Source organism: Ylistrum balloti, unplaced genomic scaffold (genome assembly GCF_031769215.1).
Source record: "Ylistrum balloti isolate Yb309-2 unplaced genomic scaffold, AGI_CSIRO_Ybal_v1 Utg369928, whole genome shotgun sequence".
NCBI classification, from domain to species: Eukaryota; Metazoa; Mollusca; class Bivalvia; order Pectinida; family Pectinidae; genus Ylistrum; species Ylistrum balloti.
In genome coordinates this window covers 160,680-184,767 of record NW_026782042.1, presented here as the reverse complement: position 1 = coordinate 184,767, position 24,088 = coordinate 160,680, and the positions used below count along the sequence as shown (strand labels likewise).

At 34.7% G+C, this 24,088-nt stretch overlaps 3 protein-coding genes across 4 annotated transcripts; 2 read left to right on the top strand and 1 right to left on the bottom strand.

The window, feature by feature from the left end:
• On the top strand, window positions 1–826 carry LOC132547036 (pol-RFamide neuropeptides-like). Its single transcript, XM_060210785.1, has 2 exons — window positions 1–21; window positions 425–826. Exons 1-2 carry the CDS (start codon window positions 1–3, stop codon window positions 824–826), a joined length of 423 nt encoding a protein of 140 aa, XP_060066768.1.
• A 6,264-nt stretch (window positions 827–7,090) lies between these two features.
• Window positions 7,091–16,806, bottom strand: LOC132547021 (peroxisomal membrane protein PEX16-like). The gene is made up of 10 exons (XM_060210756.1): window positions 16,692–16,806; window positions 15,499–15,611; window positions 14,765–14,898; window positions 14,253–14,373; window positions 13,968–14,073; window positions 13,310–13,468; window positions 12,162–12,234; window positions 10,596–10,715; window positions 10,219–10,283; window positions 7,091–9,719 (listed from the first exon to the last, which is right to left on the bottom strand). The coding sequence occupies exons 1-10, from the start codon at window positions 16,804–16,806 to the stop codon at window positions 9,658–9,660; spliced, it is 1,068 nt and encodes a 355-aa protein (XP_060066739.1). The 3' UTR covers window positions 7,091–9,657.
• Window positions 16,807–17,139: 333 nt separating this feature from the next.
• LOC132547025 (BET1-like protein) lies at window positions 17,140–20,697 on the top strand. 2 transcript variants are annotated; one of them, XM_060210761.1, is made up of 5 exons: window positions 17,140–17,185; window positions 17,954–18,039; window positions 18,273–18,329; window positions 18,723–18,934; window positions 20,405–20,697. In XM_060210761.1, the coding sequence occupies exons 1-4, from the start codon at window positions 17,158–17,160 to the stop codon at window positions 18,891–18,893; spliced, it is 342 nt and encodes a 113-aa protein (XP_060066744.1). In that variant the 5' UTR covers window positions 17,140–17,157; the 3' UTR covers window positions 18,894–18,934; window positions 20,405–20,697. The 2 variants fall into 2 exon arrangements, with proteins under 2 accessions (XP_060066744.1, XP_060066743.1); XM_060210760.1 differs by having other exon boundaries at window positions 18,723–20,697.
• The last annotated feature ends 3,391 nt before the right edge of the window (window positions 20,698–24,088 follow it).

Sequence of the window (24,088 nt, the reverse complement as noted above, 5' to 3'; positions counted from 1 at the left end):
ATGGCTGCCACCCAGATCACTGTGAACAGCCATTAGTGCGAACTTTAGGTAAAACGTATGATAGTCATACAGCCCATTTTTTAGATGGGTGTCATAGAAGTAATCTTCATCTGTGATAAACAAAATGGCTGACCTATGCGGCCATTAAATATATATTGTGTGACCTTATACAAAAAATATATTTCAAATTAAGTTATGTTAGAAAATCGATGTCATGTGTTAAAAGGCAACATATGTGTTTACATAAGCTGTGTCTATTGACTGTATAAAACAATCAGAAAGAATATTGATTACATGTTGGAGAAAGATCAGGAGGGGGAATGTGGCGTATGTGTGTGTGAAAACATGTCTTTGTAATTGTATCATACATTTGAATATAATGAAAGAGGTATGGCACGTAACAGTCTGATTTGCCATAAGTAAGTCCAATACTGAAACTGATCAGTACATAAAGAACACGTGGTCCAACACTGAAACTGATCAGTACATAAAGAACACGTGGTCCAACACTGAAACTGATCAGTACATAAAGAACACGTGGTCTAACACTGAAACTGATCAGTACATAAAGAACACGTGGTCCAACACTAAAACTGATCAGTACATAAAGAACACGTGGTCCAACACTAAAACTGATCAGTACATAAAGAACACGTGGTCCAACACTGAAACTGATCAGTACATAAAGAACACGTGGTCCAACACTGAAACTGATCAGTACATAAAAAACACGTGGTCCAACACTAAAACTGATCAGTACATAAAGAACACGTGGTCCAACACTGAAACTGATCAGTACATAAAGAACACGTGGTCCAACACTTAACCTGATCAGTACATAAAGAACACGTGGTCCAACACTGAAACTGATCAGTACATAAAGAACACGTGGTCCAACACTGAAACTGATCAGTACATAAAGAACACGTGGTCTAACACTAAAACTGATCAGTACATAAAGAACACGTGGTCCAACACTAAAACTGATCAGTACATAAAGAACACGTGGTCCAACACTAAAACTGATCAGTACATAAAGAACACGTGGTCCAACACTGAAACTGATCAGTACATAAAGAACACGTGGTCCAACACTTAACCTGATCAGTACATAAAGAACACGTGGTCCAACACTGAAACTGATCAGTACATAAAGAACACGTGGTCCAACACTAAAACTGATCAGTACATAAAGAACACGTGGTCCAACACTGAAACTGATCAGTACATAAAGAACACGTGGTCCAACACTGAAACTGATCAGTACATAAAGAACACGTGGTCCAACACTAAAACTGATCAGTACATAAAGAACACGTGGTCCAACACTAAAACTGATCATTACACAAAGAATACATGGCCAGTGACATAAAATATAAATATATATTGGCGAATGTAAAGAAAGACAAATGTCGCGAGCGTTTGGCTAGGGTGACGAAAGACAAATGTCACGAGCCTTTGGCGAACGTGAAGAAAGACAAATGTCGCGAGGGTGAAGACAGACAAATGTGGCGAGGATGAAGAAAGACAAATGTGGCGAGGGTGAAGACAGACAAATGTGGCGAGGGTGAAGAAAGACAAATGCGGCGAACGTGAAGAAAGACAAATGTGGCGAGGGTGAAGAAAGACAAATGTGGCGAGGGTGAAGACAGACAAATGTGGCGAGGATGAAGAAAGACAAATGTGGCAAGGGTGAAGAAAGACAAATGTGGCGAGGGTGAATAAAGACAAACGTGGTGAGGGTGAAGACAGACAAATGTGGCAAGGGTGAAGAAAGACAGATGTGGCGAGAGCGAAGAAAGACAAATGTCGCGAGGGTGAAGAAAGACAAATGTGGCAAGGGTGAAGAAAGACAAATGTGGCGAGGGTGAAGAAAGACAAATGTGGCGAAGTTGAAGAAAGACAAATGTGGCGAGGGTGAAGAAAGACAAATGTGGCAAGGGTGAAGAGAGACAAATGTGGCGAGGGTGAAGAAAGACAAATGTGGCGAGGGTGAAGACAGACAAATGTGGCGAGGGTGAAGAAAGACAAATGTGGCGAGGGTGAAGAAAGACAAATGTGGCGAGGGTGAAGAGAGACAAATGTGGCAAGGGTGAAGAGAGACAAATGTGGCAAGGGTGAAGAGAGACAAATGTGGCAAGGGTGAAGAGAGACAAATGTGGCAAGGGTGAAGAGAGACAAATGTGGCGAAGTTGAAGAAAGACAAATGTGACGAGGGTGAAGAAAGACAAATGTGGCAAGGGTGAAGAGAGACAAATGTGGCGAGGGTGAAGAAAGACAAATGTGGCAAGGGTGAAGGAAGACAAATGTCGCGAGTCTGCCGAGCCACTATTGCCTTTGTCCCGAGCACACAAGTAATTGCTTCGCACGGCAATATAGTCCCAAACTTCATCTGATAAAACAGCGATTTAATGAATTTTCATAGATCAAAATGTCCATCACAACATGTTAAATCGCTGATATCAACAACTATAAATATTTCTACACGGACGTGCCAGTCGCAGGATAAATATGAATACACATCGTACCTTTCTTTCTCAAATCATCGGCCACATCTTACGGGAAAGCATTTCATTTAATTACATACAGAGATAGTAAGTGATCGGGAACATCTAGGGTAATGTTGAGGTGGTGTCTCTCTATAAAAGCTGGTGACTTTCTCATGGAATGTCATGCAGGAGGCCCGTCACATGCAATCTATCGCAATAAGAATATCTGTCGTACTATTTATAGGGCCTTGGAGTTAGCGGATAAGGATCTTTTCTATTCTGTACAATATCTTTGATGTTTGTTTTGTTTTGGTCGGTGAAAATACAACTCTATATGTCTTTTGAAAGACGAAACACTTTAACCGCAAACTGCTTAAGAAAATGCTGCGGGGTAATACGATGCAAGCCTTGAATCGATTATAAATATAGTAATTATAGTGAGGTAGTGTTGATGTCACTTTCATGGCCAGGTGCAGTTGACGTCAAAGCGGCCACCTGGATAGTGACAGTTCGTACCAGATGGGAATATCTATACTGTGTATATAAAAAATGTTTGTTTGATTTCAAAATATCCTAGAGAAGGTTCAACAGCAATCACATCATATTTAGAGTATACTCTGTTATGTTAACATTTCATCAGTATGAAAACATGATTTGATTTAGCCGAGGTTTTACATGTAGCCTTCCTATTGCTCAGCTGAAACTTTCAGGAGCGAAAAGTTAGAAACATTTATTGTTATATAAAATAAGAACGATATAAAATCATTGAAATCAATAATAAAAAAAAAACTTGGATGGTCGGGTGGCGCAGTGGTAATGCACTCGCCTTTCATCTAACCGTCCGATGTTCGCGTCCCGGAACGGACCTGAAAAAGTGAAGCGCCTGTTACACCTACACATCCTTGCATGGCGTTCGTACCACGTGTTAATGGTGGGATGGGCTGTTTGTGGTCTGCTCAAGGACGGGGTAGAGCTTCACAAGGACGCAGTATGGGTTACCGGCAACCCAGTTTACGCATAAAAATCAGCGTTCTTGCGTCGTCCTAGTCATTTTTTGAGAACTTCAACACCAGCACATGAACAACATACGAAAACGTGTAAGTGTGACAGGCCCTTAAGGAGTCACCAGCCCGACCATGTGGGTCTTCCCAGAATACGCCGGTTTCCTACCACAAGAAGACCTCTCGCGCGCTTACATTCGGTCCGACAGGTGATAAGTACTGTTTCGCAATTGTAGTAAAATAAATAACTTTTATATATAAACTTGGAAACAGTAATTAATCAGAATGCTCAATGACAATATGTGGCAGTTTCACTGTGGGAGTTACAAGACGTTGAAATCCAAATGCTCACCATTATCCTACTTTGGCCTATACAATAACCATATTCCGAAATCCACGATTTTACCGCCGAAAGTTTTACCTACGTGTAAATGTTGTTTGTTTAATCGTTAACAGTGTAGAGTTTATATCTACATCACAGGACATCATATATTATTACATTCTGATACTATTAATCCAAAACTGATCAATTTTAACTAAAATATTTATATATTACATCTCTTCTTAAAACAACGTACAGTCTTAAAAATGAGTGTCAGTTGTATGTCCTGTTTGATCGTGGGCCTACTTCACACTAAATAAGTGTATGCCGTTTCGGTGTTGATCAGAAAAATCTTTACAGACTATGATTTGCTTTGTTCTAATCAGATAAACCTTGAGATACTGGACGAAGTACACTCGACACAATAAAATCACAGTGAACGTTATGTTTCATATTACAAAACGACAAATTCACATGGCGTAGAGACAAAAGTTTTAGGTATACATGACTTTCACAATTGTCTCTGTATATCAGGTATATTTTTCAGAAGCCAAAAATTCGACATAAAAAGAGAGAAGATGGGAAAATAGGAAACATGTATTTTTTGTTTTGTCTAAACTTGACTACAATTGTTGAATGAAGTATGGACTTGTGTGTGAATAAAAAACGTCAGTCAATATTTAGGCTATCTTCCATCTGTAGTTTTTTGTTTATACAGATCTTGTGTGATAATGATAGCATCTATATACAATGTGTGTCGACAGCTATGTGTAGAGACTATAAAAGCTTACAGAACTGAACGTGGCGGCAATGAATGAGCTTACAATTTTTGCACAATGTTTCGTACACAGGTCAAAGTGACATAGATCGGACATCAATGTTCTTCCCATAAATCAAAGACTCGTCAAAAAGGGGCCAAAGGATTTCCGTTAACCCCTTCTGTCTGTATCGCGAAACAAATGTACTTTTAACCCACTTTAAATAAACAAAATATGAGCGTTGTTGATGAAAAGTTTGTTTTGGGTATTTTAGAGTAACAGTACACATACATGTTCCCATCAGTTTAATGTCGTGTAAATGTGTAATTGACACCGTATTTATCCTGAATAAGACCAACAGGTCAGGAGGCCAGGAGAAATCTGATGTAATACCTTTAACGAGTCGTGTCTAACACGACAAATCTGAGGTTAAAAAAAAGGCTTAGGACAAAACAAACGGAGGCAGCCATTTTATTATGTTAATTTCAATTAATGACGTAAGTGTTTGTATTTTGACATCACAATCGATTTCTAACTTGAACATCCAATAAGAAACACGCCAGGATATATTATATTAGTGACGCAGAGGAAACAAGAGGCCCATGTTCATTAACGATCATCTGACTATATACACACACATATATAACTGTAGTGAGAAAAGTTATTGAAACAGTTCGAAACGTTTTAGTAGGGACAGGAGAAGTAAAAAGTTCCTTGTTTCTCAACATTCGCTTAAAATTCCAGCTCATTGACATAATTGGAAAAAAAGGAAAAAGTTCAAAATGTGTTTTCAAGATTGCGGCTTTATTTGATTTCAAACCGACACGAAAAATAACAAGACTTGGTAAGGATCATTTCATGGAACTTGAGAAGAATTGGAAAAAGATATTGTTTAGAGAATAATTCTGCAATTATGTTACAAAATGGTTTCCATGGCTACCATATCTATTTGATAAGGCCGAAAATACCATATTTTGTCGGTTTCCATTCCTTAACATTCAAAATAATAAACTGGGAAAGACATTTATTCAATTATTTTTGTCAAAACGGTGAACATGGCGGACGGCGGATGGTGAATTGCGCAGAATAATAGTCGACCTGAAAAATATCTCATCGTTGGAATTGACCAACTTTTTAAAAACAATTATGCACTGTAAATTTCCATCCATTTCAAAATTACAACATGGTACAGTAAGTCACGTGCTGCATGTGTATATATTGTACCGTTTAGAACACCTCGGCTGTTTCTATCTATTGTTGAAATGGAAGAGTTACAAAAAGTAGGAGAAAACCACAGGCGTTTGAAATTCTGCTTGTCATGTAAAAATATTGGTATCATTTACACAAGGCCCAATGAGTCTTCCACTTGTTATACAGCCTACGCAGAATACTTTGTCGGTTTTGAATGTCAATTTCTGTTAATTTGAAAACCTTTTCCTCAAGTATGCTATTATACAAATACCATGACCTAAGAACTTTTCCTTGTTCAAAAATAATTCTTAAGTTCTGACATTTGATCTCTGTGAATTTAAAATGGACCAAAAGAAAAAAAGAACTTATTAGCCTTTCATCCAATGATATTAAAGGACCAGTATCAGTGCCTGGACCTTTGGTTATTGACAAGTTGTTTGAAGATCTTAATACATTTAACCCTTATGATCTTGAAAATGGGTCAAGTTCATTCATTTGAACAAACTTGGTACCCAACTACCCAAGCATGCTATAGGCCAAATATTTGTACTCTTGACCATTTGGTGAAGATTTTGACACATCTAATCTCTGTGACTAAGAAATTGGGTCAAGGTCATTCATGTGGACACACATTGTAGTGCTTCAACCCAGCATGCTGCACACCCATTATTAGTACTCTGAGGCTTTTGGTTTTTGAAACGAAGTCATTTGAAGACTTAACATGTTTTACACCTTACCTTGAAAGTTCATTCCTTCAACAAACTGGGTAACCATTCACTCCAGCATACTACATGAAAAATATCAAAAGGCTGGACCTTTTGGTTCTTGGGGAGAAGTTGTTTGAAGATTTTAAGATATGACCCATGTAATCTTCACAGAAGGTCATGGTCACTTATCTGAACAAATTTGATAGCCTTTTATCCCATCATACATCAGAACCAATATCAGCTACCTGATAATTTTAGTTATGGAGAGGTCTCTTCAAGACCTTGTTTACACATATGACCCCTGTCACATTGGGAAGTGGGTCAAAGGTCATTAATTTTAACAAACTTGGTACCCATACATTCCAGCATGCTACCAGCTCAATATCTGTTACCTTGACCTTTTGGTTAAATAAGTCATCTGATTGAAATGCTTATGCATAGCACCTGAACAAAACATTATGGCTATAGGTCGACCTGACAAGATGACCTAGATATTATATGGAAGAATCACCAGATAAGAGGAAGGTTTTGTGATTAACTGAGTAATGACACACCTATAATAATATATGTCCCATGTCAAATGAGTCAACTTCAATGAACATACAATGGAAACACCAGCATATATATTTTTTAATTTACTTTAATAAAAGCTGTTTAATTAATCAACTATAACTTAATCAGATTATCTAGAATACGACGTTTATTACATCAACACTCATCCATGATTCAATCATTTTTCCTTTCAAAATTTGCAAATTTTGTAACAATCAATCACAGCAATAATAAAATGCATTCTTTCCATTCCATCCAGTGATCACTCTTCCAAAGCCTTAAAGATGGGAGACAAATTCAAATGACCCAAGAACAACAGAATATATATATGTGTATACCGCCCATGATACAACAACCGAAATCAGATACATTGATTTAATATGCAATGTTTAAAGGAAAACTCTTAGAGGTTAAAAGTTATATCAATATTGCCTGAACATATATATACATGCCAAGAACATTTGTACTTTTAACTGAAAAAAATTTAACAATTCAATATGAAGGGTCAGAAACGGTGCTCAAGCATTTTCTCTTTCATTTTATAAAATTACTTAATGATCATACATTCCCTCACATTTTTGTCATAATTCAATCCTTTACTGTACTTCATTCATCCAAACATTCCTTATTCACAATAACAAAATTAAGAGAACAGTATTTACATTAAATCTACCCTCGGAGGAAGATTTCTTTCACTTAGTGTTCCCCTTTTTGTTTTTGGTTTTTCATAATTGTACCCCAAGCAAGGTACAATGGCGTCTGTGAAAACATGGGATGCAAGTCGTAATTATAAGTGTTTTATATATGTAACACAATGTCATGTACTGTGAAATAATGCTTTTTGGTCTATTCTCCTACAAGATGGTCACACAAAGGAGACAATCATTCAATGGACCAATAGTTTCCCAATAATAGGAAAAGTGAGAAACACAAAAAGCCAGACTGGATGTAGAGGATGGGCTTATTACAGGACAATGAATGAGCATTGGTTGGTTATATTACAGTACAAACATGTGTATAGGTGTTATTACCATGTATCGTCTTATTGCCAGATAATATACATTTACACATATATCTTTTACAAGAACAATTAGCAAACACTGACATCAACACAACAATGAGAGAAGTACCAGGTACTACAAACAGTCAAAGCCTCTAGATCTGGCAGGAAACATTTTCACTGAATTAGCCCCCTGTGAGGGAAACAATCAAAGGTAATTAAAAAGACACAACCTGGTTATTTGTTTCTGGTTAGTAAATAATTACGTATCAATAAAACATGTTGGGAAAATCAAACCTGAAAAAAAAAAGAAGAAAATAAAAACAAAAGCGTGTAATATCTCCACTCAGATTGCGTAAATTGTGTAAGATTTTATATAACGCACCCACGACCATATTGATAGCACTAATATACATGGTCCCATATATTTATTGTTTAGCAGAAGCAATCGTATTTAGACACTGATTACATACACAAATATTACACAACAACAATACCTTTAAAAAAAAAATATCTAAATTCTAAAACTTTCATAGAAATGGGTCAAGAACAAGAAGTGGACTTTCCAAACATGGTAAAAATGTTTACAGTATACAGGTAAAGGGGAGATGTTTACAGTATACAGGTAAACGGGAGATGTTTACAGTATACAGGTAAAGGGAAGATGTTTACAGTATACAGGTAAAGGAGGGATGTTTACAGTATACAGGTAAAGGGAAGATGTTTACAGTATACAGGTAAAGGAGGGATGTTTACAGTATACAGGTAAAGGAGGTTTGTTTACAGTATACAGGTAAAGGAGGGATGTTTACAGTATACAGGTAGATGTTTACAGTATACAGGTAAAGGAGGGATGTTTACAGTATACAGGTAAAGGGGAGCTGTTTACAGTATACAGGTAAAGGAGGGATGTTTACAGTATACAGGTAAAGGAGGGATGTTTACAGTATACAGGTAGATGTTTACAGTATACAGGTAAAGGAGGGATGTTTACAGTATACAGGTAAAGGGGAGCTGTTTACAGTATACAGGTAAAGGAGGGATGTTTACAGTATACAGGTAAAGGATGGATGTTTACAGTGTACAGGTAAAGAAAAGATGAGCAATGGGGCTTCATATGGTTTCAAAGACACAAATGAAGCTTTGATACCTTTTGCAAGTCATAACAATTGAGAAAGAAAAAGATGGTGGATTAAGTGTCGAAATCACTTTCCACAGCATCTACATGAGTTCAAGGTAAAATTTTGCTAGAAGAAATTTCCAATGATGCTTTAAATATCTTGATAAAAATGATCACATATTTACAATGTAAATTCATCTGGTTAGTTTGCATAGTAAAGAAACAAGCTATGCAGTTCACTGTTCAGGAATTCACAAATGTTCATTACATGTATGTAGTAGTACTTCCAAGACTGTCATTATCTTTTTGGTTTTCTTGAATCAAAAATTTTCTTTGGTTTAATACTTCTCTATGACAGCATCACTTTATAGAGATTTTCCAGTTAATTTTTCAAAACTTTAAGAAATTTCCAACATTTCCTACTCCAGATATATTCTAAGATAACCTTAAAGGACATCCTGCATCAACGAATTCCAATCAAGTGCAAGGTCAAGGGAGACAACCATTTTGTACATCATCACGTTGACCACAAATAGAAATAGATTCTCTGCCAGGTAGGAAGATACTGAATCAGTGGCCCTGCAAAAATATACAAATTTTATATGAGTAATCTTTATATTTTCAGTATACTGAAGTAATTTGATCTATACTGTATTTTGTTTGTGCTGTTAAAGATCTGGAATTGTTTCATTTCATTGTAAAATAAAACTGTTGGTATAACCCTAGCCTTCTCCTCCACTTTGATAAGACATAAAAAGTATATTGAACATGGGATACTGAGGATGTGTTGACATTTATTTGCTTAATATTTAATTGTGATAATTTTTTCTCTAACAAAATAATTTCATACTAAATGAAACAAATGCTCTATATCTACCAGATATGACTTCTATAACTAGTAACCTCCAAATGATCATTCATGTTAGTTTATAAGGTTTTGTTTCTTTTTCTCGTTGGATGACTGAAAATTTTAATATGCTTATATTACCATAAACAATACAAGGGAGGTAAATCTGTATACTTCTGTACTGTGTAATACTTCCTTTCATGCAAAAATATTCTTTAAGAGACTACTTACGTAAGATAATCCCAACCAGTGGAATGTTTTCTGCCAGCATGTGTAGAGCAAAGAGGATCTTCATTCTGTGACACAACAATCATTCAAATCAGAATAAGCGATCACCAATGTCATCGATATAGGGGTGACATAGGGGTGTATACTGATGACAGTATTATATAGAGTTACTAGGAGTCCTAATTGATGATCTGTATACTGATGACAGTAATATATATAGTTACTTGGAGTCCTAATTGATGATCTGTACACTGATGACAGTAATATATATAGTTACTTGGAGTCCTAATTGTTGATATGTACACTGATGACAGTAATATATATAGTTACTTGGAGTCCTGTTGTTGATCTGTTTACTGATGACAGATCTATATACTCACTTGGAATATTGGTCGTAGAACGGTGACCTGAGTAAGTAGTACAATAACATGATGGTACGTTTCTTCACCTCCGTCTTCTCATGTGGATTAAGGTTTTCTGTGTCACCCATCATACACAAACTATAAAAAATAACACCAGAAGTGTTATTATCAAAGGGAGATAACTTTTATAGACCTTACAAACCCTTTATAGATGAGTGCTCTATTATGAGGACAGTAGAGTGTTACATTAAAACAGCATGATGGATAGACCTAATCTTGGCATGTGTCAACAACTCTTTCAAACTATCTCAACAAGCACTATCATGTATTAATCTGCAATTGATATAAATGACATTGTATACAATTTTCTCTCATTTCTACCTGTGTAATATTGGTCTGTCCATGGGCAAAACACCCAGGTTCACTGTTCTTGTATTACACACCCATCCATGCAATACAGGCATGCATGAGTAGAAATATAATGTGTTCCTTACTAATTGACGTCATCACCTAATACAATTTGTACAAATAGTTATTTTTAGTGACTATTTACATTTTGTTTTAATTTTCTACAGCAAACTAAAGGTATGGAGAATTCATTTTCTATGTCAATTTGTTGATTGAGTGCATAATAAAAAACATGATTTTTTTTTTGTAATATGGCGTACTTTGTAGTACACTGTCAGCGTCTGAAGCTATTTTTTCCAAAATCATAGAATGAGTAATGAGAGGAAAAAACTCATTGATATGTCAGAGTGAAAGATGGCATATTTCACCCTCAATGTAAAAAAATATGGTAAGACCCTACTTGTGACTCCTTGGGTGGAATATCCCTTCGCAACGACCCAACACATGAAAGAGTCTTATATTGTACATTTCAAAAAACAAAATGTAGAAACCCTGACATATCATCAAAATATCTTCATTCAAACTCAAATTTAAAGAAACTGAGGCAGTAATTCAACATTTACACATGGTGTACACATGTAAACAGTGCAAAATGAACTACTAACATGTCAGAGAGGACTATTTCGCTTAATAATGTCAAATATTTACCACTTAAAAATGTAACATTTGACCATGACATTTGACCAATAACCTTGAACTTTGTTCTATTTTGCTACATAATGTCATAACAAAATATCTACTTCCTTACAATTGTAACATTTCATCATGGCATTTGACCAAATAAACTTTAGCGTTGGTCAGTTGAAGCCTTGTCTGATTGTGAAGAAACTTATTTAACATTTGACCTAAACCTTTCAACCAGATGACCTTGAGCTAATTTGGTTTCATGACAAAATATCAACCAAGAAAAGAAATGTAACATTGAACCTTGACCTTTGACCCAACGACCCTGATCTTCAATGCCAGGCCCTCATAAGACCAAGTGTTGTGAAAGGGTAGAGGCAGCGCCCACAATGATATAGACAAGTGTTACCAGTATAACATTTGGCCTAATTCAACATCTACATATCAACAGTCAATATATCTTATCATATTACAATGCAAAACGTAATCAAAACTTAAGGACTCAAAGTATGTCTTTGGGGCCAATTAAATACTGCTGAATACAGTACTTACCTTGAAATGTCTATGCCGCCTGAAATGAGCCAAGGTTTCCAAGACTTTACTCCAAATAGATACATCGCCAGTACTGGTCTGGTTAAGGTTATAACAGATGTTTACATGATCTGTGAATTCATTACAAACCAAAGATAAAACATTGGTATCATGTAGTAGCTTCCCTTGGTCCCTTGTCAGAATTGTCTCTCCTTGAACAGCCAAGGTCAGTTTGAAGAGGAGTTTCCGAGTAGTACCAGATGGCTACCTCACAGAACAAAATCAGCAGGACTGTTGTATACCATACAGAACTAAGTACAGGACTGTTGTATACCATACAGAACTAAGTACAGGACTGTTGTATACCATACAGAACTAAGTACAGGACTGTTGTATACCATACAGAACTAAGTACAGGAGGTATGTTGTATACCATACAGAACTAAGTACAGGTCTGTTGTATACCATACAGAACTAAGTACAGGAGGTATGTTGTATACCATACAGAACTAAGTACAGGAGGTATGTTGTATACCATACAGAACTAAGTACAGGTCTGTTGTATACCATACAGAACTAAGTACAGGTCTGTTGTATACCATACAGAACTAAGTACAGGTCTGTTGTATACCATACAGAACTATGTACAGGACTGTTGTATACCATACAGAACTAAGTACAGGTCTGTTGTATACCATACAGAACTATGTACAGGACTGTTGTATACCATACAGAACTAAGTACAGGTCTGTTGTATACCATACAGAACTAGGTACAGGAGGACTGTTGTATACCATACAGAACTATGTACAGGACTGTTGTATACCATACAGAGCTAAGTACAGGACTGTTGTATACCATACAGATCTAATGGGGTAAAGTGTCTAGCTATGGACACAACTCTAACTTACTGTGTAACAAAAACTGCTAAAGGTAGGAAACATCAAACTACACAGCTCAGATCTTCACCAGACATGTAGCTTTATCCTGGACAAGACACTTTACCCCAGATTTGGAGAGTATGTGACAGGCCCCCAGTATATTAAGTGAGGTAGCCATTAGGCAGCTAACACAAGGAGACTCTGCCTCACTGGCATATTGAGAGCAAAATAAACCAAGCAAACATGCAAATGAAAATTTCCTAGTTAGGGTTAAGATTTAAAGGATACAGTGTGCAAGAGGGCGTGTGATATACAGAGTCTCCGCCCACATTCTTTGAGATGACAACACAGTAGGTGTGTACATTGTAAGCTTGTTATTGTGGTTATCGTCCTGTAAGGCAGCATGCTCTTTTGGAACCTTCCACGATCGAAAATTCATAGGCGGTGCTACAAATCAAAATCAGAAATCTATAATAACATAGGTCGCAACAAGAATTATAAACATTTTGATCATAGATGGCACTGTGAGTAACAAACAACATATTATTCGGAACACTGCTCCCCTTCCTGACAGTCTAATAGAATAGAATTAATTAGCAATTCAGCTCCCATCAATCACTGCTTGAAAGGCATTGACTGGAATGGGATATACAGGTATTTTTACTTTGCAAAAAGATAAAAGAATAGATGATTTTATGCAAACACACCTCTCATCTCAACATTTTGAAAAAAGACCATAAGGATAAAATCAATCTCTAGGTAGGCATACTGGAAGCTACAACTTTCTTTAATAAACATCAATCCGACATCTGTTTACTACAGGCGTATGTATATGTATTTTCAAAATCAAAGTCTGCAGTTCAGTTAACATAAATGTAATATGAATTTATTTGTAATCAATATAAAGAAAACAAACCATGCTATTTAAACAAAGTACCAAATTTACCTGCAGACAATTTTCTTATCTGTCTTCCGGATCGTTTCAAGCTGTATGTTGATCCATTGACAGACTCTGACTCCGTCTCCAGATTCTCCTCAAATTCATTCAGTTCCTGAAATGTCAACCATAAACTGATACACACACTTACAGAACAAATTGTGTAATTAATTTCTAATCAAAAAGAATGGTGTGGTTGCTTGTTGAAGTATCCAGAAAGTATTTCGCAATGAAAGTAGATAAACTGATCATTAAGGGATTACTGTGACAAGTCAGTATGTTTGTCTATCTCACCTTCGCTGTACTTGTCTTGTACTGCATCTGTATCAGTGCATCACGGTCCAGCGCTTGTAGGGGAGGTGATGGCTGGATACCAGATTTGTTTACCCATACCATCATCAGTCGTAACACAGACCTTTAAGTTAAATTTACTCAGTTTTGTTTACGGTACTGTTGAACCTAGCTAAGTTTGCATTGATAACTCAAATATATGTAACAAAGTCATAAAACAGTGATACAAAAATTCTTTATCATTTCAGGACAGAAGCAGTAGTACAATGTATTTCTTACCAATATAAAGGACTGGTTTATTAACCATTAATTAGGTATGATATTTAATTATAACCAGATTGTGTTGCAGTCCTCTATGTCTTATATTACTATTATTGTGTTACTTGTAGAATGCTATCATCATATCGTTGAGCTACAGCGCAATAAGCATGCATAACATGGATGACAGAAATATCTTATATCTAAAAATTAGAACAATATCAGACTCAAAAACAATATAATCAAAAGGCTGTTACTTTGTTATCTGTAGAGCAACAATTAGGACCCAGCGACCAGTTTTACCCCAGTATTTTGCAGCAGACATCTCAAGGAAAACTTCAGCATACTGAAGCACTGTAAGAAGCTTCTGTATCCTTTCTTGTGACAATGACTGAAAACAGAAGTATTATTTCTATACGAACACTGATTTTTAGACTCTAACAATTCAGTCTATTTTTCTTTTTCTTTTGTACTAAAAATGATGCTATCAATAACATAACATTACTTCAAACAGTTTTATCTGTTAACTATAGAAATCATTTTGTTCCATTTGTGTACAAAAAGTGATCACAAAAGTTTATCAACAGTTCCAGTGATTTTTGGGACTCAGATATTTGAATCTCTGACTCCTGCTTTTCCTGTCAGACTCACTCAAATTTTGAGAACTGACTATGTCTCTTAGTATTGGGATGCATCAAAAGTTTGGAAATGATGTTCTGGACTCACAGGAAAAAGTCCTAAAAAAATTATTGAGTTCTTTACAGGATTCCAATGTTACTAAATATATCCTGTTCTGGGGACATATATAATCTGTGGATTTATGTAGGGGGATGGGCTTATAAAAAAAAACAAGGAGATAGGTGGCCATATTGACTACAATTGCAAAAGAAACAAATGGGCTTTTTACCAGGCACGGGCTTAATAGATACACACATCATACATCATACCATCAATATTTTATTCAATAAAACAAAACATCCCAGATATTTACCAATTTTGGAATTAGTTTGGCAGAATTCTTCAAGATCTGGTCATTGAGGAAAACCAGGAGATTGGAGGAAAGGTAAACTAACTCAGACAACACCTGAGAATCATCGATCCGACCTGTGATAGAAAAAAGGTGACAATGTATCAATAAATATCTAATAGATATATTGATATAATGTTAATAATTTTGCTTCATTTCATTATGGCCAAAAACTTTGAGCTTTGGGAAACCTGATGTTACTATACAAGTTGTACAAAGACAGGTAGGAAACACTACACATGTGGAGCACCAACACCAGGGATTCTATCAACAGTGACTTTCTTTAATTGTTCATATGTTTTGCATGACTAGGTCATCAGTTATGGTTGCAGAATCCTTCTTATTTACGTTCCTTAGGTGGAGCTCAACTATAATTCCTTCAAGGTCATCTATCCATCTCGAATTCCTACACCGGTACACTCACTTATTATTTTCCATAAGATGTTGGATCACCCAATAATTGTGCATTTATTGTTATCTAAATTGCATAAATTGTTGGTGAGAGAATGCCTTGAAATAGGACAAGTCAAGAAGAAGCAAAACCTGTAACCAACCAACCAGTCAACCAACTGGCATGACTCTTCTTTTTTATAGAAAATGCTACACTTTTTCAAGGATATGCCTTTTCCATTTTAAAAGGTATTTTCTGATGACACTTTATGTCGCATTTTCATATATCTGTATCTCATTTGCTTTTGTTTTTTCCTCACAGACACAAATGAAATTGTTTTATATTCAAAAATTGGCCTATGAAATGTATTAAAGTTGTTGACAATTTTCAATTGTGAAATAGTTTCTCCACACATTTAGATATAGATCTACATATACACCACATCAAATGATGATGTGGTTCTACTGTGGATAGTGTCATTATGAGTGCAAGACAGCCATTCCCTAACGAGACTAATAGGATCTTTCCATAGCTGGAGAGTAGGAGATTTTATGTTTTTGTACAAACTGACTAAAAACATCAGAGTACACATAGCTAAATTTTAAAAAATAATGCCGAGAAAAAACGTATAAAACATCAAGACTACTGGTCGGATCCCAATACATACTGCTTCAGTAAGGTAAAACGAAAGTTGGAGTGAAAAGACTAGAGACCAGATAAACAAGGCGACCTTGTTGATTAGTAGAGCCAAAATAGCATTGCTCACCTGCAATAATGTAAGACAGTACGCGAGACGTCGTTTCAATTTGACTGACAGTCTCCGGATTATCGCTTATGAGTTGTTTGTATCTTTTCCAGCCATTCTCCACGATATGCGCCATTTTCCCCTCTTATCGGAAAGGCCTCGATTGTGTGATATCTGATGTTCTAAAAACTAGAGGATACCCGAAAGTATTAGGGATATACTAGTTTCAGGAATTATCCAAAAGCTCCTTAACTTTAGAATGTAGTATTAGATTAATCTTGTAGTTTCTTTCAAAGTTTTGAGATTATATTATTAGTTGTTATTTTATAAGAGTCTTGAAAACTTCCAAAATACCTATCTATAACTATTGAATATATGACAATACTTTCGGATGTTCATATTCATCTCAATAGTGTTATATTTAAGCTTTTAAAAGATTCAGATTTGTTGTCATCGTGGAGTGTCACGTCAATTTTGCTGTTTTGGCATGGCAGATTTTAGAAACAATCGCAATGGTAAGTTATTATCAGAAGGTTGGATTTGCTTTAGCGGTTGCTGTATGTTATGATTTACAGTTAGAAGAACACCTGTCTTTGCTGGGTATTGATTTACACATGGCCGAAGCATAACTATAAATGTCTTGATTCTCTTACCTTTACTATTTAGTGTAGACCTGTATACGTACGTACCTACTAAAGACTATAAACTGTACTGGTTCTGCAGCGCATATGCCTAAATACTAATGTCTGGTTATGTTTTCCTTAATTCCAGCTGATAAGTCTATTTTGCAGGGTTGATTATATATAATGAACACATACGGTATACTGATGGATATACTTTGTCAAATTTTAGTATTAGGATTCTAATATCTCTCTCAACTTCTTCTTAAAGAGAATGATACCTATATCATAAGATAACAGAACTAGTGTAACTTCTTTAAAGTGAGATCCTTTGATATCATGACATAAAATAGAAATCTGGAATATCAAGCTAGTGCAAGATTTTAAAGAAATTCTAAAAGAATGTTTCAAAGATATATTAAAGGAGAATAACCCTTTGATCTACACGACATTTACTTCTATTTAAAAGCCAGGGCATGGTTTACTACAGATAAAGATTAATTTGTTTGTAATAAATTTGTATCACTGAAATAAATGTATGAGTCAGCTTTTTTTTATAAGGAATAGCAGGGACGAACAGATCTGTATTATACGTCCCTGGGAATAGGCACATTCCAAAACGATTGTTATCAATAATCAATTCTTTTCATTTATATTTTGTAGGGTTGGCCCGAACTGAAGAGATGCTGGATGCTGAAAATCAGCAGCGGGTGGAGATGTTATCCTCCAAAGTTTCAAGGCTGAACAATGTTAGTCAAAGTCATTTATTGTACCTTCTCTGTGTCATGTCAGTAACTGTATTAGCTACTACAGAAAGAGCTTGTCTGGGAAAGTTAACTGCTATTCTTGATATTATGAATAAGTTTTTACCAGCACTAAGTAAGAACTGTTTTTAGTTTATCATTGTAGACCTACTATAAGGTGTTGGGAGGAATTAATTCTATATCCAAGAACTAATATGAAAATCATTGTAATTTTACAGATTGCTCTGGACTTACAATCTGAAACAAAAAACTCCAATCTCTACCTTGATGATATGGTAAGTTTCTTATGTATAGATATAACAATTTTAAAATGAGCCTTTTTTTTCTTTGTTTGAGAAAATGAAACAGTGCCATTTGAAAATGTAGAATGTAAAATTTTCAAAGATGATGAATGAACCAAGGATTCTTTTATAATTTCACTGAATCTTAAGAATACCTGGTAAAGTAAAAGAATAAACTAGAATACAAAAATTAAATGAATAGATAAAATTGAGATAAATGAAAATAATAATAAAAATATATGTAACAGAGGTCATTATTTATTTCAATGCCTCCGCTAGGAATCGAACCTGGGAGCCCTGGCGTTCTCTCTAGCCGAGTGGTATATTGCGGCCAGTATTTTACCAGGGTTACATATATATGAAAGAACAACAATTTCTTAATTTCAGGGTGGAGATTTCGAGTCTACTCAGGGTCTTCTCGGAGGAACTGTCAACAGATTATCCCACATGGTCTCCGCTAACAAGGGAAACCGTAAACTCATGTGTTACATCGTCCTGGCTCTTGTATTATTATTCTTCTTCTTCTACTATGTCATAGGCAAAGTGACTGGAGGATGATGGGAAAGTTGGACAGCTAGGGCAGGGTCATCTGGGAAGGGGTAGGGAGTTGGAGTATTTATTGAATGATTGTTTTAAGAGGCATTGCATAACCCCTATGAAACGATTATGAATATTTCATGAAAGTTCATGAAGAGTTTATGAGGGGTATTTGATGAATGAACTATCGGTATGATTCATGAACATTCATTAACTCATGAATACCATCTCACAGGGGAAGATTGTGTATTATTTTGTCATGCCATGATAATGTATATATTTTTTTCATTTTTTTTTTGTAAATCTTGTATTCAGTATAAAACATGAATGTGAATATTAAATGTCAGATAGATTTGTATGGCATACAATCCCAGAGTTATGTTGATAGCTGTAATAAATACATCAGTACTGGACCAATTTTTTACAGCTTGGTACATATCCTCAGAAATTAGATAAGATATACTGTGTTTGTTTAGTTTGTTGTCCAAAACACTTGAAATATTGATGATTTTGAGGAATATGTAGGAGAAAAAAACAAAACAAATTTACTGTTTGTGTTAATGTCCATTTCCTAAAAATCCATGTGGAACTGAACTTTTTGGCAGCATCAAAAAAATCTTGATGCAAGAAATCTGCTATATATATAATGCAATTGAAGAGTTGTAACATAAAGTGTAATTTAGTAAGCTTATGAAGAAGTATGAAACCTGAAACACAACATTTATATTTATCGGCTTATCAGGTGTGGATCAATTTGTTGGAATTTGAATCATAAAGAGGAACACCAGATCATGGTCCTGTTGTTATGTATACAAGATAGTTTTCAAGAAAATCTTGCTTAAATTAAACATTACTTTTGAAAAATTCATGTTAATATACACATATATGTTACAACACAACAGACTCATGTGTTATGTGTTATTGGTTTTACTTGTATTGGGTGAAAACCAAAGGTGAGTTCATTTAGATAAATGTTAATTTACAATGGACATTATCAATATGACAACAAGTTTCTGTGTACAGTAGTACCCAGGTTTACAGATGCATGTGTATTGAGAGATTTGTTCAGGATTCTGTACTTCACTTCTATTTCTTCATTTAACAAAACCCACTTCAATTAGTCAGAATATCCTTGTAAACTTTGGTTCCATTGTATATCAAAGGTTGGAAGACTTATCTTTTCAGGATTTTACTTTTGACTTTCACTGTGATTTTCATTTATAGAAAATTTTATGTACCGGTATATGAATACACATGTTAGTCTTTGAATAATGAAGGATTAACTTTGCAGTATATCATTGTTATTGAGCCTTAGCACAAAAGCAAAGTGTACTTTAAGTAAGCCCTATATGCTTAGAGTACACTCTGTTTTTGTGTTATTGATTAATAATTAAAGATAATTAATCCTTATGATTTAATCACAGATTGCAATAGTTTGGACATTTATAGTGGAACTTTTTCTTTGACAATTTTTTACATTGACTCATCAAACGTGACACTATATAATGAAATCAATTTTTTGTATGTTACAGTGTGATAACAAAGTAATTGGTCCATGAAAATGCTGGTCTCATAGAGGATAAAATGATTGTATTATGATGGACGATACAATGGGATTACAGACATATCAAGGAGATTTGTTGTTTGAATTTCTCCTAAATCTGTGTAACAGATACAATACACAGTGGTGGGAATTTGTCCCTGTGTGAATAACTGTTTTCTGACAGGTGTATACCATTACTTATCATCTTGTAAGGTTACAACGGGTTTACATTGTGGTATAGATATATGAATATTTTGTATAGTCAAATTAGTGATTCTACCAACATGAAATAAAAAAATTAAAAGATATGAAATTTGATCTTCTTTCTTTTAATGTTGAATCACTTTATTTTTGAATTTCAATATTACACTGAATATTCATTCAGGTGTCCTGTCACTGCATTGTATAGATCAGAAATAAGATCTGATATGTTGGGGAGATCTGGTGTTCAGTTTTGGTGGAATACAATGCCAAAGGAATGAGAAAACACAACAACTAGAATAATGTGACTAGAACTTGTTTTGGTCAGGTGATGCAGTGTTAACACTGTTGCCTTTCTTTTAGTTCTGTTCGAATCCCTGATCAGATGTGAAAACTTGACATTTTTGTATCGGTCTGGAGTAGATGAACTCGGCTTTATACTCAAAACTTCCCAAAAACACTCCTCCTGCCCAATTTTGAAGTACATTATGTAATGCGAGATCACTTAACCAATTTCTAGACACTTTTTAAAGATAATTTTACATAAAATGATTCTCTGCCCTAAGAAGTCAAGAGACTTTGATTGTCCAGTCGGTAGAACTTGGTTTACACAAACTCGGGTAAAGGACGGACAACACAAGCAGCAGTATGCCGTAAAGTCACTTCGCACTTTGAGCCAGGTCAGCGGGAAAAAACAACAACTTGCAAAACCAAAATGTCTGTTGAAACTTTTTTTATTGTCTGCATATCATTTTATGACATTATGATATTGTTATTTACTATAAATATTGTTTACCACTTGCATATATAAACATAACTCAATTCACACATGATAGCTACAATAAAACATGTTTATTATAAACATGCTGTATAACAACCGTAATCGGAAACATGGAGTGAATTATGTAACAAGTGTTTACCAACCAATGCATCAGTAATCTTGTTAAGGTCTCTAAGTTAAAATTTTATAGCACTTTTTCCTGCGAGAATAAGTGGATTAAAACCATTCAAACCAGATAGATAAAAACTTTGGTTTAAGGTTTCATATTGAATCACTTATCCTATCGTTTCACAACCTCACCTGATTTTGTCAGGTCAACCTGATATTGGCCACCTCCTCCTCTGCTTTTACTTCTGATCATTGTTTCCAAATCGGGAAATTTATTTTTGAATTTACATGTAATACAATCAACATAATGTTCAAACATGACGTCATCTAGATACACAAAGACGTGATAACTATACAATGTGGTTGGTGATAAGGTATTTCTCCTTCATGACCCTTTGCATCATCCTTGATTTTGAACCGCTATGACCAGATATATGACTAACAGTTATTGGTGTGCTGCTCCTTGTCAAGGAAAGAATCCATTGTTTACCCAATTTTAACATCAAAAAGCAAAAGAAACAAATCCATTCAAATACTGCTAAATCAGCATTTGATGGCTGATTTGGAAAATATCAGCAGTAATCCAGATGCAACAACAAGATATGATTTTCCAGCACCAGTAGACTATGGAACATCTGCCTGCCTGAGTGATCAAAAGGCAATTTATTTCATTTGATTGTTTTTCTATCGCAACTTTGAACAAAACAAATATCTCAGCATCTTCAAAGGCATTTGAAGGACAAAGTATATAACACATACCTGTCTATAAAGGTCACATCTCTATAGCAAATACCAGTATGTAAAGGCCTCCTGTATGTAACAAATACCTGTCTGTAAAGGCCACTTGTTACCAGTCTAAAGTAGTGATGTTTAGACAATTGAACATTGATATCAATACTACCTGAGGCGTTTACTCTGCTCCCATGATTTAACATCTATAAACATGTTTGACTGAGGTGCAAGTTTAATTTAACCTTTTCTGTTAATGCAAATTTTTGTTGTTTTTTTGATGTTATAAAATTCTTAAAATTAGATGTTACATAAAAAACAATGACGAAGTTTAAATGGTCTGGTACCCACTTCGCAGAGTGAGGGATTTGTTTCTAGCTTTCTTGATGCTAGATCATCCTTTCATAATACATGTATAACTGTATTATATTAAGGAGAGACATAAATCCCAAAATATAAAAGTGTATGTTTTTGGTTATAAAATTTAAATATGAACAAGAACTAGATATCAGTATTTTTTTTTTTTTTTACAAAAAATAGTCTACAGACAAAGTTTAGGACTAGATACAAATCTGAGTGTTTCATATCAGTGTAAGATATTCAACATTTTCATAAAATACTTTTACAACACCATGAACTTTTTATTTCTATAAATAAAAGTTTTCTCCCTCTCAGCTCATTCATACGCACAAGAAAAACGTCTCAAAAAAATATCAAGGTTTCTTCCAAGCCAACATTTACAGCTTTCATCAAAATATCTCTCTCATTCGACAGTCCCTGAGGTTAAAAAGAAAATTAAATCTCCTTTTTTAATTCAAGTTTTAATTTGATGCCAGTCTTACCAACCAGCCTTTACCTCACACAGCACTTTTAACATAGTATTTTTATTTCCCTAAATAGTTACTGTAAACTTACTTATTTTGGCAGAATCAAATTTTAGTGTAGTAGTATTTGAAACAATTAGTACAATGATGAATTTGTACATATGCAATAATTGGTATATGAAGAACATACAGAAATGGCAATTAGCACAATCATATTTCAATGAAATGCCTTTTATGTGAAAAGTGCTAAAATAAGATTACTCCAAAACTATGTATGTTTACAGTATCTTATACATATACACCATGTAAAATGTATCCTTTTCCATGCATTCCTATAAAAAATAAACATTTTATACATGTTTATGTACATTTCTATATACACATCACCACAGTAACATTAGGTGATTATCTACTTCTACTGCCCTGATCATTAAATTCCAAGTCTTCAATCAAAACCACAGAAGAGTTATAGGATAGGACAGACTTGTGGATTTCATGATTATCAACACATTCCATCACTTTAATTGTTAAAATCAATGAAACAATGGTAGAATTTGGGATTTAATGTGAAAGTATAGCTATAAAATTTAAAATCGCTGAATAAAACTGCCATTTGTAAAACAGTATGACGATCATATTGGTAATGGGATGTTCTAAAATGTTTGAATCTTTGAGCATCATGTTCATCAGATCACATTAGTTTGATTTTTCAATTCTAAAAAAAGCATTTTTAAATTTGCCTACAATAAACTGTGTAGACTAATCATTCACATACAATGACAATCTGCAATGCTTCACATATTTAAAAATCACATTTTTACATATTGTCTTCAAAGTGCAATACAACAAAAAAACACAGATTTAAACTTAAAAAGTGTGAGAATCACATGCACATAGAATGTTTAATGCAAAGATAATACTGACATTTTTTAAATCTTAATTTTGGCTAACTCTGTGATTAAGTGCCCTATGAATTTATTTAGGTATAGTATGGTTTCAAAAAACAACAAGTTTTCTTGATAAATGTCAC

Excerpts from the sequence above, each read along its gene's own strand:
- LOC132547036 (XM_060210785.1), top strand. The coding sequence starts at position 1 with ATGGCTGCCACCCAGATCACT. Across the intron at positions 22-424 it reads TGGCTGCCACCCAGATCACT|TCCAATACTGAAACTGATCA; the intron begins GTGAACAGCCAT and ends GCCATAAGTAAG.
- LOC132547021 (XM_060210756.1), bottom strand. The coding sequence starts at position 16,806 with ATGGCGCATATCGTGGAGAATGGCTGGAAAAGATACAAACAACTCATA. Across the intron at positions 12,235-13,309 it reads CACACGCCCTCTTGCACACT|TACTGGCGATGTATCTATTT; the intron begins GTATCCTTTAAA and ends TAACCAGACCAG. Across the intron at positions 9,720-10,218 it reads ACTGGTTGGGATTATCTTAC|GGCCACTGATTCAGTATCTT; the intron begins GTAAGTAGTCTC and ends ATATTTTTGCAG.
- LOC132547025 (XM_060210761.1), top strand. The coding sequence starts at position 17,158 with ATGGCAGATTTTAGAAACAATCGCAATG. Across the intron at positions 18,040-18,272 it reads AAGTTTCAAGGCTGAACAAT|ATTGCTCTGGACTTACAATC; the intron begins GTTAGTCAAAGT and ends GTAATTTTACAG. Across the intron at positions 18,330-18,722 it reads ATCTCTACCTTGATGATATG|GGTGGAGATTTCGAGTCTAC; the intron begins GTAAGTTTCTTA and ends TCTTAATTTCAG.